Consider the following 12,130-nt stretch of genomic DNA (forward strand, 5'->3'; position numbering starts at 1 on the left):
TTCAGCATCTTCAGTTTATTCAGTACTTAAGTCTCTCAGTCAGCAACAGGGCCAAGCAGAGCCATCTGCTGCAGCAGGGTTTGCAAGGCATGCTGTACAAAGAACAAACACTTCCCCAGGCCTGCCAGCTGGCACCTGAGTTTGGCGGTTTAGTTGATGTCCCTATAATTGGCCAGACCACTTAAAATTTTACAAGTGATTTTATTATCTGTTCAGTCCTTGAACTCTAATATGCATCAGAAACACTGTTCCCTTTCCCTCCCAAGCACTTCCTCAAGTAACCAGCAATCTGCACGTATGCTGTTTTCTTCTCTGGTCTCTTCCAGTCTTCAGATTCAGTGTATCTCTCATCCTGGGTGCAAACAACACACACCACAGGCTCACCAGCACAAAATACAGATACAGGGGCTTCATACATTGAAATGCAAGAGGCTGAAAGCAACTAGATGAATCCAACCTATGTGGAACACAGATTTTGGTGGCTGAGCAAGTGCATAACTGTTGGCCTGTAAAAGGCTTGAAAGACATGTCTGCATCCAATTGTTCACCTGCATCAAACAGTAAAGACATTTTAGTGTGGTTCCTTTTTTCCTTGATAGGGTGAGAGTCTTGCAGTGGTTGTTGGTTACTGAGATCCCTCACTAATCTAGCAACAGTGAGACAGGAACACCTGAAACTACAGCTTCAATTCCCCTATCTTAAGTAGTGCAGAAGGGGCCTGAACAGACTGCATTTATAGTTTGGCTCACTTTTCCCAGCTCACCTCTCCTTCAAACCAGAACCCCACCAGCATTAGGCTTTATGTGATAGGTCAGGTCAGAGCAATGAAGTATCTAAGTCTCAAATGGGAAAGGGACTGAAATGCTACTTATGAGCTGCTTTTCTGGGATTCAGATATAACTATCTTTCCACAGCACAAACAATAAATATCCAGCTCACAACCATGGTATTAGGATTCTTTAAAGGCAAAATCCCTCCCATAGAAGAAACTTGGCTATAACATGGAGAGGATGCAGAATTAAAACCAGCTTGGAAAGATGGATCCCTGGGCTGCTTCAGTCCAAGAGTGCGGAAAGAAAATTTGCATGATACACATAATTTGCTCTTCATTTTCTGCCTTATTACAGTTTTACCCACATCCTACAATTCTACTTTATGTTGTACCTGGCAGATGTGAAAGCAGACAAATTCCTCTTACCACATCACAGGTCCAAGGGCACAGCTGCAGTCAGTACCAAGAAGATAGGGAAATTTTGAGCAAAACTAGGGAGCTGTGTGCAAACCAGAATATGTGGCAACTGAAAACAATCAAGCTCCTGAATTTCTTCTTTTGGTTTATCTCTTTTATCCCTAATTTCTTCACCTATCCTTGCCACTATTTTCCTCATTTCAGCACCAAAACCTCCTTCCCTCCTTCCAATGTGAGCTAATACTGCTGGAAACCATGTTTCATTCCAAGAAGAGCAAAGGAAAGCAGCTCTCACTTCACCCTTCCCCCCTGGCTACAATGAGAAAAAGCAAACCTGCTCTTCTACAGATGAAGGAGAGCTGACATGATCAGACAGAAGCTCTACATGTCCTACCTATACCAGAGAGATCACCTAAAACAGATGCTGATTTTCAAGCCATTCCCCCTCTTTCATCCCTGAAAACAAAGTATGTAATGAAGTTTAATTATCTGCCCTGAATGTTATCTCGCAGAATTCCTATCTGTGTCACTCACAGACAACCAGAGCCTTAAATCTGTCTCCCAAGGGTTGGGATATGCACAGAAGATTTTAAGGCCTGGAAGAGAGTTAAACCAGGAAGCTTCCTTAAGTTTGTAAACCCTCAGGCAGAAAAAGGCTGGACATAACTGCTGCAGGTTCACATTGGTAGAAATGAATAGTAGAGCAGAGTACAGCCCCCAAGCTGTCTGTTTTCACTGCAGCCAGCTAAAATACAGCTGGTGTTTGTGAGAGGTGTGCACTGATAATTGCAGACTCACTATTGTTCCAGAGTATCAAGTGAAATGCCTTCCATATTGCTGCTATACTGACCACATGTAAAAGACACAGAACACAGCAATACCACCAATTCCTTCTCTAATTTGAGAGCTCAGTCATGTGATTTTGTAACACCATACCTGCACCCTGCCTGAAAAAGGTTTAAGTACAGTTGGTTTGTGATACAGAAGGTCCCTTACCAGCTATCTTGGGAATTTTCATGGTGAATACAGCACACACAACCCTTTTTCTGTCCTCTTCAGGGAGGGAACAGGAAAAGGAAAGGCATTTTCAAGGCTGTATGCAAGATACATTCTTGAAGACAATTTCTCATCCCCCCCATGGTTTAATAGCAATTGCTAAAGGGGGATGCTACTTTCTGAAAGGTCAGTATAATTGTATCCAAAATGTTATTCCAAGCAGTAATACTTTCACCTGTCCCTGCTGTAATGATCATTTTTCAAACATCTTATTTTCTTTGGTTTTAAAGCATTTTTTCCAGTCAAGCCCTGGTAGACTGTATTGAGAGGTTTGGTAACAACGCTAATCAGGACTTAGTTCCTAAAAGGACACATGTGCTTTCTTGATCAAATGGCATCTTCATGTTGGTGCAGGGCTCCCAAGACACACATCAAAGTTCTTCCCAATGATGACACCTTTTCTTGAAGCCCCAAAGCACCAAAATTCTTCCAACTAAAAAAAAATTACAGAATGCAAAAAAGTCCCTGTGAAAATGATGGGAAAAGTCACCAGAGCTTCAGGGAGGATAAAGGGGATGAAATCATTTGGGTCCCACCTATAAATAATTTAAGATAGCCCAAAAAATATCTGTACAAAGACATATATAAACAGAAAAAAATATCTCATATTCCACAGACGTTGAGATTCAGCGACCTCTTGGTGGCACAGGTGGAGGATAAAAGCTTTCACAGCTTACAGGCCTATAAAAAGACAGAGAATGAAAATGCAAGTGAAAGTAGAAGAAAATAGAGTTCTGGAACAACACATTGCATGCAATAACATCATATATAAGCATACTGTTTCATCAATAGTAACACAAGAAGAAAAACAGGTTGATTCAGCAACAGAGCAGATGCCAAACAGACAGAGCACTGTTCCTGTCCAAGCTATTTCTTCTGCTCTTCTGCTGCAGTAACTCTTCTATTACTGGAAAGAGATTCTGTAATAGTTGGTTGGAATAAAACTTTGTTAGTATGGAGCTTCTCCTGAAATGAAGATGCAATAGAAAGAGATCAAAAGATTCAAAACCTTTTTTCAAGCTAACTGCAGATAAATTCCAGCTATATCCTTACCAAAGCCAAGGCAACAACACAGACCTTGTTGTTGCACCCAGTGGAACAGTGGCAATTGCAGCAGTGGCAATTACTGCTTTAACAGCTGGAGAATTTTATCAGTATCTGTACTGAAAGAACTTTTTGGGGAATAGATTTAATTGACTTGCACTGGTTGAACTAAAAGGAATGTTTACAAGTTACTTAAGTTTATGATCAAAGCAAGGCAAAAGTCCTCAACACCTTTTATAAAATCAGTGCAGTTCTTTCTTTGAGGCCAGTAATACAAGTACACATATATTCTTTGGAGAGATCAGAACCTTGTAAAAAGAAAAAAGTCCAAGAGAATGCCAAAAGGAACCTCCTCCTGCACTACACTTTGTATTTTCCAAGAAGATATTTTCGGGAGGGTCAGGTACTGAATATCTGCCAAGGGCAGGATGCGATTCCACTTGGGTCAGTCTTACTGTGGCAAGCGTTGTGTGCTTCACTGGTGCTGCCCCTTGCTGTGCATGAACCTCAGTGACAAGACTGCAACAGCCTTGTTACCAACTAGGAAACAGATTCCTCCACATACAGACAAGAAACAATGACCTTACAATTCTTAACTCTGCGTGTTGACAGTCTGGTAGATTTTTTTCAAAAACACGCTCACTTTCTGCCTTGTTAACTGCCTTGCTTTCTGTCCAAAGCTTCCATATGGATTCAATGAAAGCACACATTTTAAGCTGCATTTTAGCTTTACCTGCTTGCACCTCGAGGAGGCACTCTGGGAGGCCTTTCTGGGAAAGGAAGCCTCTCTGCTTGGTGAGAAACTGGGCTGTGGCTCCTGGCTGTTTCTGGGACTTCACTGTCCTACAAAATGAAGAGAAGTGTTTACAGAACAGCATAATTTGGTTCTTGGTGTCTTCACAAAAGAAGTGGCTATGTTTTGGCATTTCTCTAAATGCAATGCCAGCTCTGAGCTCTTTTTTTGCATGAAAACAAAGGCATGTAGTTAGGGACAGCAGAACAGTACACAGCAGTACACAGAGCTTACCTCACTGTCCCCTTCCATCCCACTGCTGACACTCAATATACTCCGAGTGCTGGAGCGGTTACTTGCACTACCTGGAGTAAGCAAGACAAAAAATGATTAATAAACCCTGATGGATTTAACAGCAAATCCCTAACTCAGGGCTCTTTCTAACCTCATGCTTAATTCTTGCACACATAATGCTTGTTTAGATTTGTTTATTTTCACTGGCTTTTTTCCTGTGTTCAGGATCCAAATAACAACATTTCATACAACACAAACCACAGGACCAAGCCATTCAATTATGCTTTCTTCCTAGAAGATTTCTGCCTTATCTTTCTTTATCCAGTCTTCTGGTTAAATACTCACAAACCATAATCCAGCTGAAAAGATCCAATACCAATATCATCTGGCAAGTCAGGCAAGTATTTTCACAAGGGTTACACACTCAACACTTACGTACATTTAAATTAAATTATCAGTCCCCATATCTTTAACAACTGCATGAAGATAGATGGCTCTGAGCACTGTCACATATTCATTCCTGGAGTGACTGCTTAAGAAGTTATTGTTACAAATAAATAATTGTTTACTACCCCCTCTTACAACAATCCTCACTCATCACAGGAAAATTTCCTAGTCTGTTCCCAAGCTGAAAACAAGTTTGTTCAAACAATCTTCAGCACACATCTATGTAAACCCATTTAACTGTCATGGATTCAGAGTCGAGATTGTTTTTGCAATTAGTCATGCCAACTCCAAAAGTGACAGCAACTCACACACATATCCTACACTGCTATGGCTGGTTTCAATCATAAATAGATAACATTCTATAGGGCTATGAAATACTGTGACACTAATATTCAGAAACCTCTACACTGAAATGGTGGCTAGAGAGGTTTTCTTCTAAGATGCAGTCCCCCCCTGCTAAGTTTCATCAGCTGGTGCAAACAGCAGCACTTAAGAGTGCTAAATACTGTGGTAGGGTCCATTCTCACAATCACACCATGAGAAAGAGCACCAAGCTGCACACAGCGAGCTCTGCAGACTTGTTAACACTTCTCACATGTACCTGTATGCAAGTTACTGGCTCAGCCAGCCAGCCAGCCCTGCCTCTGACACCTATTCTGGATGTATGCCAGTGGCATCATGCCAAGAGTCACTAACATAGTAACCTCACAGGAAGTCAGGTTTCCTTTCAAAGGACCAAATTGATCCTAAATGATTTCTGCAAAAATAGCATGCTCAGTCTGCAGTAAAAGCAAGAATGCAGGGATTTAATTTGCACAATTAAACGTAATGAAAAGCATGTGCAGACTGCTGAAGTCACTCAAGAGGTCCCACAGTTACCAATGAAAAATGCTGTCCTTTATGTAAAACAATTGAAGAAACAGCACGTAGAGACTGGTTTCCAGCCTGAAATATAACTGCCCTTCAGGCCAGAAGAGCACACAGCCTGCTGGCAGTCACAGCATGGGAGCATCCTTTCCAAGAAGAGAGCAGCTGCCATCTAATAACTGAAGATAGGTGGTGTGCTTTCCCTGAGAAGGCTCAAGAGCATCTTAAGCTCAGCTTTCAGGTTCTCCTCCTGCAGAGATGCAGACAAAAGATGCCCAAACCACTTGATGCACACCTGGACTTGCTTTTACAGTTTTGAGAACAGCTGGCCTGAGGCATGCAAGATTTGAGGTGGCATTGTCAATGCTGGGGTTCAAGAACAGAAATCCTGTCCCCTGGGTTGACTCCAGGGTCAGGCATGCGAAGTGTGTTCCATCCAGCTTTCCTGCAGGGATGCTGACACTCAGAACTTGCTTACTTGTTGTGCTGGATGTGCTTTCTGTTTTCCAGTCTCCTCGTTTTAACTCCTTTTTTTGTGGAAAAACATTTTTCCTGGGGGTATATTCATATATTCCACATTCTGGCTTCCCAAAAGTATTAAGAGAATGTCGAATGGGTACTGTAATTTCCAAATCTGGAAGGGAAAATTAACAGCTCAGAAAGGTCTATGCAATTACAGCCTCCAAGAGCCAGTTCTGCACTTAAGGACAGAGTTAAACACAATTGCATAAGTATAATGACAACTTTACATGAATGAATCAAGATACACTCCACAGATGTGAGCATCCTTTTCTTGGCTGTGAAAGTAAGGAGCAAAGCAGCTTCCCTAAGTTTTTGCCAACTGGCACATGGATGTGTATATTAAAATATCACAGAACCACAATATACACTGACACACAACTGCCTGAAGAGCATGTTAATATGGTCAGCTGCTTCATTACCAGAGAATATCAGAATCAAAGACTTTTACCTGCACTTTTGTCTTTTTTTTGCTTCTCCATTTGCCTCCTGGTTATGCTGTCTCGTAGACGTTTCAGATTTTCCTAAAAACATCACAAGATATTCAGGACTTTGGATAAAGGAAGATGAGAAGCTTTCTGACAAAAACCAGTATTATATTTTAGCTAACTTTTCAGGAAAGCTGTGACAAAGCTTGCTAGACCTGGCTGAAGTCCAAACCATGTCAACAGGTTTTAATCTATTCCTTTCAGAAACCCATGTGTGTCTTTCAGAAGCCAACTTTTTTCTGACGTTCATTATGTATGTTAAGGTCAAGTTCACATACTCATGGGCAGTTGCAGATAAGCAGCAGACTGGGTTTAGAACTCCCTGTATTTTCTGTTTGCATTGCGATACTGGCACAGAAACAAGACCCACAATCAAGTAACTGCACAATGCTTTCTGTACTAATGAATTCTGAATACATGGACAGGAAAGGTTGCCATGCATCCCAGAGTGTGAGTACAACTCAGAATTCAGGATATCCCCAGTGAAGAAATGTAACTGGGAGCAAAGACTCTTCACCATTGTGTGGCAGCATATTACACCTTACAGTACAAAAAGGTAGGGAGAAAAAAGACAACTTTTTTCAGCAGGGAAATATGTACAGATCTGAGACTAGAAACCCCTGGACAGGTAGAGAAGCAGATGAAGCAACTGCTGTACCATGAAGCAAAATTCAGAGCAGAGACTTTAAAAGCTGCTCATGGCATGGGGCACAGAGCATGCCACTTTGTCTCTTCTACAGCGATTTACTTAAGTAGCACTGTGCTCTTCTCTGGTAGAAGAAGGGACTCCTCTGACTATTTCTGGGTAGAGAGGACATTTCCGAGTGAGAACCAGGAGGAGAAAAGCCTTGCCTTTGTTCTGACAACTTCCAAAACCTCATCCACTGGAGACCAGACTGCCACAGCATGAACAAAAGGCTCCAAAAGAAGCAGCCAGTGGTTTTAAAGAGGGAGCCTCACTCTAACATGAAAATGAAAATTTTAAACTGTAACTAATAGTTCCACTAGTCATTATGTCACTGCTGCCAACAAAATGACTCCCTCTTTCTGTTAAGCCACCCAAACATTGTGCATTTACTAACAGCCGTTGCTAGACCTTGTGCAGCTGCAAAGAACAGTCCTGCAGTTATCAACAAACAATTGGAGAAATCAGATCATCTAACAACTAGGACTTGACAGCCAATACACCATCTGGGACACAGAATCGTCACTGATCTGAAATGGATGAGAACCAACAAATTACATGTTCATCACAGAAGTCCCCTGCCACCAGGTAGGTGCTAGGTGACCTCTAGAAAGGTGATTTAGCCAACTGGATTTGATCCAATTCCTTGTATACAGGTCTTCAAAAACTGACAATATTACTGCAAGACAAACAGATCTGTAAAACCAATTGCTGCTTACTGACAACAGCTACCCCATGTCAGGAAAGAACTCTGCTGGCTGGGGAACTATGTTAGCTGTCTTCCTGCTCCAACCAGGAAAAAGATGTACCCACACTGAGAAGCTTGTGACATCTACCTAGAGAGACAGCTGTATTTCTTAAACAGTAGTGTAAGTCTGTACCTGCTGGAACCGGAATGATTCTGATCTCTTTTTCTGGTTCAGTTGCCACTCCTTAAAATGAAGTACAGCTTCATCCACAGTGAGCATGCCCATTTTCACTTGCTCCTGTAATGTAATCAGCTGCCGCTGACCTGGGGTTTTCATTCCAGCAAATGGATCATAGATACTTGATTGAGACAGGTCCCTTACAGGCCTGACTATTGTCTCTGAAGAGAGAACACCAGCAAAAATATTATTAAACTTGTAGCATCTACCTTCTTCACTGAATACAAAGAGATCAAGCACTCTTGACCCAGCAGACATTTAAAAAAAAAAAAAAAAAAAAAAAAAAAAAAAAAAAAAAAAAGTAGTGCAGACTACCTAAGAAGTGTTTTCTTCTTAGGTCATTCTACTATTTCTCAGGTCTAAAAGCCCACCTGAGAGGTAGCCTTTATACAAATATATCCCAGGGATAAGCTCTGCTCTTAAAAATGTAATTTAAGTAAAGAGCATAAAACATATTCCTTAAAGTGCCCTGCTTCATCAGCAATTCACAGGAGAGAGCTTTTACCTTAACAGTCACAAAGCTAGACTCTATCTAGATAATCTATGTAGTTTAAGCCCAGAAACCGAAAACTCATTCTGCTGATGTTGCCATTTTCTAACTCAGTTGTAATAGAAAGAAGAGTTCCCAAGACATGAGATGTGCTCCCCTCATACTCTGCACTTATAAAAGTTTCCAGTGTCACAAAAGGTCAAAAAGACTGTGTCATTCATAGAGGACTGTTACCCCCAGAGCTTTGCAAAACATTCTATTCTGTCATATTTCACACAAAGGAGCTACCGTAACAGATCTGCTTCTGGATTACTAACAGGACTTTCAGGGTGAACTTCTGCCTTACCTTTCTTAACCCTTCCTCTAGGGACATAAAGATTCTCAGGTCTTTGAGCCTTCTGTGCAAAAACTGCAAAAGAAACATTCTTTAGATACTGAAATGCATTTCATGAAGACAGAAATAGCAAGGGTGAAGATGGCAAGCATACACAATTCTGCACCTCATCACAACTTCTGTTGTCCTTCTAAGCCCATTGAAAAAAATAAAGATTTGTACAGTAGAATTCCCTTTTCATTGACCTCAACCACCTCTAAGAGAAATCTAAGAGAAATTCCTCCATAGTCCTGTCACAGTGGGAAGAAGTCACTGAAATTACTCACTCAAATGTCATTGTGGTTCTTGTTAGAATGTCCACAATATATGATCAAGATTTCCAAAGCTACCTAATGAACTAAGGAGAACAATCTTCTTCAATTTCAATAAAACCCCACCTCAGAGGGAGGCATTGAGGTATAAAATCATGTCCTACACAAATGCAGTTGAATCAATGATACCATTACAGATCAGCAATGTCTCAATTTATTAGCCTGATCATGTCCTTATAATATCAGGGTCTTTCCTGTTTAGTTGGATTTGTTTATACCGTTTGGGGGTAATCTGTCATGCTACTGCTTTCACGAAGAGTAAGCTTAGGCCAAGATCTTGGGATATAACATCCCCACATTTTCAGGGTATGTAAAAGATGAATAAACAGATATGGAATTGGATCCCAAAGGCAACCTAACTCCAGAGTCAAATAATCCAGGGATCCTGGTATTTATTTGGCAACTGGAGCCCATGTCAATGCCATTCTACAGTTAACTGGTCTCCATTTCCACTGGCAACCAACTCACTTTTGGAGATGTACAGCTCATTGTCTGGCTGTGGAGAGCTAGATTCTGGTCTTGGAACAGGAACTGGAGGCCTGTTAGCCATTTCCTGTGGAAAAGGGTCTTGTTCCACGGAGTAGTACACATCTTCACCATACTGCTCATGACCTCCTTCCTCAGAATCTGGCACATCCATGCTACCACCTACAACAGAGCAGAGTTTGTCAGAAAGCAGCCTGGCCACTTCGCTGAACACTGATTCCCTCATGTGAACCATCCCTGAATGTGATGCATTATGTACCACATTCTTATCAAGTTGGCCATTTCACAGCCAAAACCATGCACTTTTGCAGTACCTTAAATGTAACAAAGACCTGCATGACAGGACTTGATAAAGTCATTAACATCTAGTAGCGTGTAACAGTTTGCCACTATGCCTGTACCATCTGTTTTGAAGAAATAGTGAAAAATCTCCTAACCCTCTTTAAGAATTTGAGAAACAGTTATTTAATCAATTTCAGTTAATTAACATACTTTAATAGTGAACAAATCAAACAGAACAATGGTTTCCAAAAGCTATGTGTGATGGTCTACACAGTACTACAGAGAACTAGTTTTTTCTCTGAAAAAAAGCCAGTAGTGGACTACCTTCTATCCCGAAGAGGTCATGAAGAAATCTCAGTTGTTCTATTTAATTGCTTTAACTGTGCTACTGCCATCCATCCCTCAAAATAGGTCTCACCTTCTAAAAACTTGCGGAGCATCGAGTCTTTTGTAGTTATAGAAACTTCATCTCCAGCAACTGCAGTGTCTGGCTTGGATTGAAGCATCTCTACATCTGAAAGAAATCCCCAGAAAGATGCACCTGTTAATTATATCATTCAATACATGGAATGATGTAATGTGATATAATAAACTGGACCTTTACTTTATGATGACAATCAAAGAAGCTGGGCGAATCACCAGACGTTTTCCCCAAAAAACCCTTCTAAGTTGCTATGTTCAGTCTACGCTCCACAATTTTTTTCCAGCTGCCTGATGCTTGCACTTGAGTATGATTAAAAATGCTATTGAGAAGTTCTGACTAGGTTTCAAGCAGGCACTGAGTTTTGGCTATTTTTGAGTGTGCATTGGCCAGGTGAAAGTTTTGGTCTCTGTAGAGTGCTCCTGAGAGGAAACTGTGTAACTTGGAAAAACAAGACATTAAAGGTAATTTTCCCATGACACATAAGATAGTTTGTTTTATTTATTGGAATAAAGTCAAAATAGTTGGCTGAGTTAATTGCTTAGATCTGGGAAGTGTTTAGAGGGTCAGATGACAATTCAGTATTGAGGAAAGACTGACAGCAAACAATAAGGTGCTTTGTTAATTCAGCATTTTGACATAAAGAATTCTGATTTTAAAGAAGAAGGTCAACCTCATTGTATGCTAAAACTAATCTTAAAATGAAAAGAAAATGTTAGGTAAGCATGTTCCTATGATCTTAAAAACAAGAGATATAAATGGACTGCTGAGGCTTATTGATATAAGTGAATTTTTGAGGCATATCTATTTCTATGTCATAGATCTACTCCTATGTAAACTAGATAGTTTGGGTTACATGTGAGAATATGAAATAGTTCTAACTCATTACAGTGGCTCCAGTCCTCTGTTACCTTATTCTCAAACAAGTTCCTGCCAGAAAAATTGATCTTGTGGTATCTAACCTTCCTTTGATCAGCCTTGGAAAAACTGTGGTGGAAGCACGTCTTGATCACAATAAAGGGGCACACTGCCACAGTACGACTACACCAAAATTAGCCCTGGTATTATCCTCTACACCACAGCCATATATACTCACATAAGGGTAATTCCTAGAAAAAGCACTTCAAGAGAAATTAATTATGATTTTCTAGTGAACCATCCTCACAAACCTTCAAGTCAGTACAAAAGCTTAAACCCTTTATTTGTGATGGCAGCTCTAAACCAGCCAGCACTGCCATTAATTTCATTCTGATTCACAGGAGGGTTTGCCTGTATGCTGGTATTCTAAATAATATTGAAACACTTTCAGTTTGAGAGAATCGATCTAAGTGCTGAGAACTGTGCCAATTTAAACTTATTTGTTACAATATAGGTAGATTTTAAGCACTGTTCAGACAAACTTGCTAATACTCTTCAGGCAAAGGCTAACAGACCAGGTAAGGAAAACAGAGAATTTGAATAAAAGACTCCTGAATAGAAGGCAGCAGAGCTTTGTGTG

General features: G+C 40.6%; 1 protein-coding gene across 4 annotated transcripts in view; it reads right to left on the bottom strand.

Annotated features, from left to right (window-relative positions):
* Positions 1-12,130, bottom strand: part of PIK3AP1 (phosphoinositide-3-kinase adaptor protein 1) — a 42,460-nt gene continuing 30,330 nt past the window's right edge. For all 4 annotated transcript variants that reach the window (XM_015633563.3, XM_015633564.3, XM_015633561.2 and 1 more), the window contains 9 exons: positions 10,630-10,725; positions 9,912-10,091; positions 9,085-9,147; positions 8,204-8,409; positions 6,601-6,673; positions 6,109-6,264; positions 4,317-4,387; positions 4,023-4,132; positions 1-2,926 (listed from right to left, as the gene is read on the bottom strand). In XM_015633563.3, the coding sequence (XP_015489049.1) occupies positions 2,872-2,926; positions 4,023-4,132; positions 4,317-4,387; positions 6,109-6,264; positions 6,601-6,673; positions 8,204-8,409; positions 9,085-9,147; positions 9,912-10,091; positions 10,630-10,725 (1,010 nt within the window). In that variant the 3' untranslated portion in view covers positions 1-2,871. The remainder of the gene's footprint in view (positions 2,927-4,022; positions 4,133-4,316; positions 4,388-6,108; positions 6,265-6,600; positions 6,674-8,203; positions 8,410-9,084; positions 9,148-9,911; positions 10,092-10,629; positions 10,726-12,130) is intronic.

Source organism: Parus major, chromosome 6 (genome assembly GCF_001522545.3).
Source record: "Parus major isolate Abel chromosome 6, Parus_major1.1, whole genome shotgun sequence".
In the NCBI taxonomy this organism is placed as follows: domain Eukaryota; kingdom Metazoa; phylum Chordata; class Aves; order Passeriformes; family Paridae; genus Parus; species Parus major.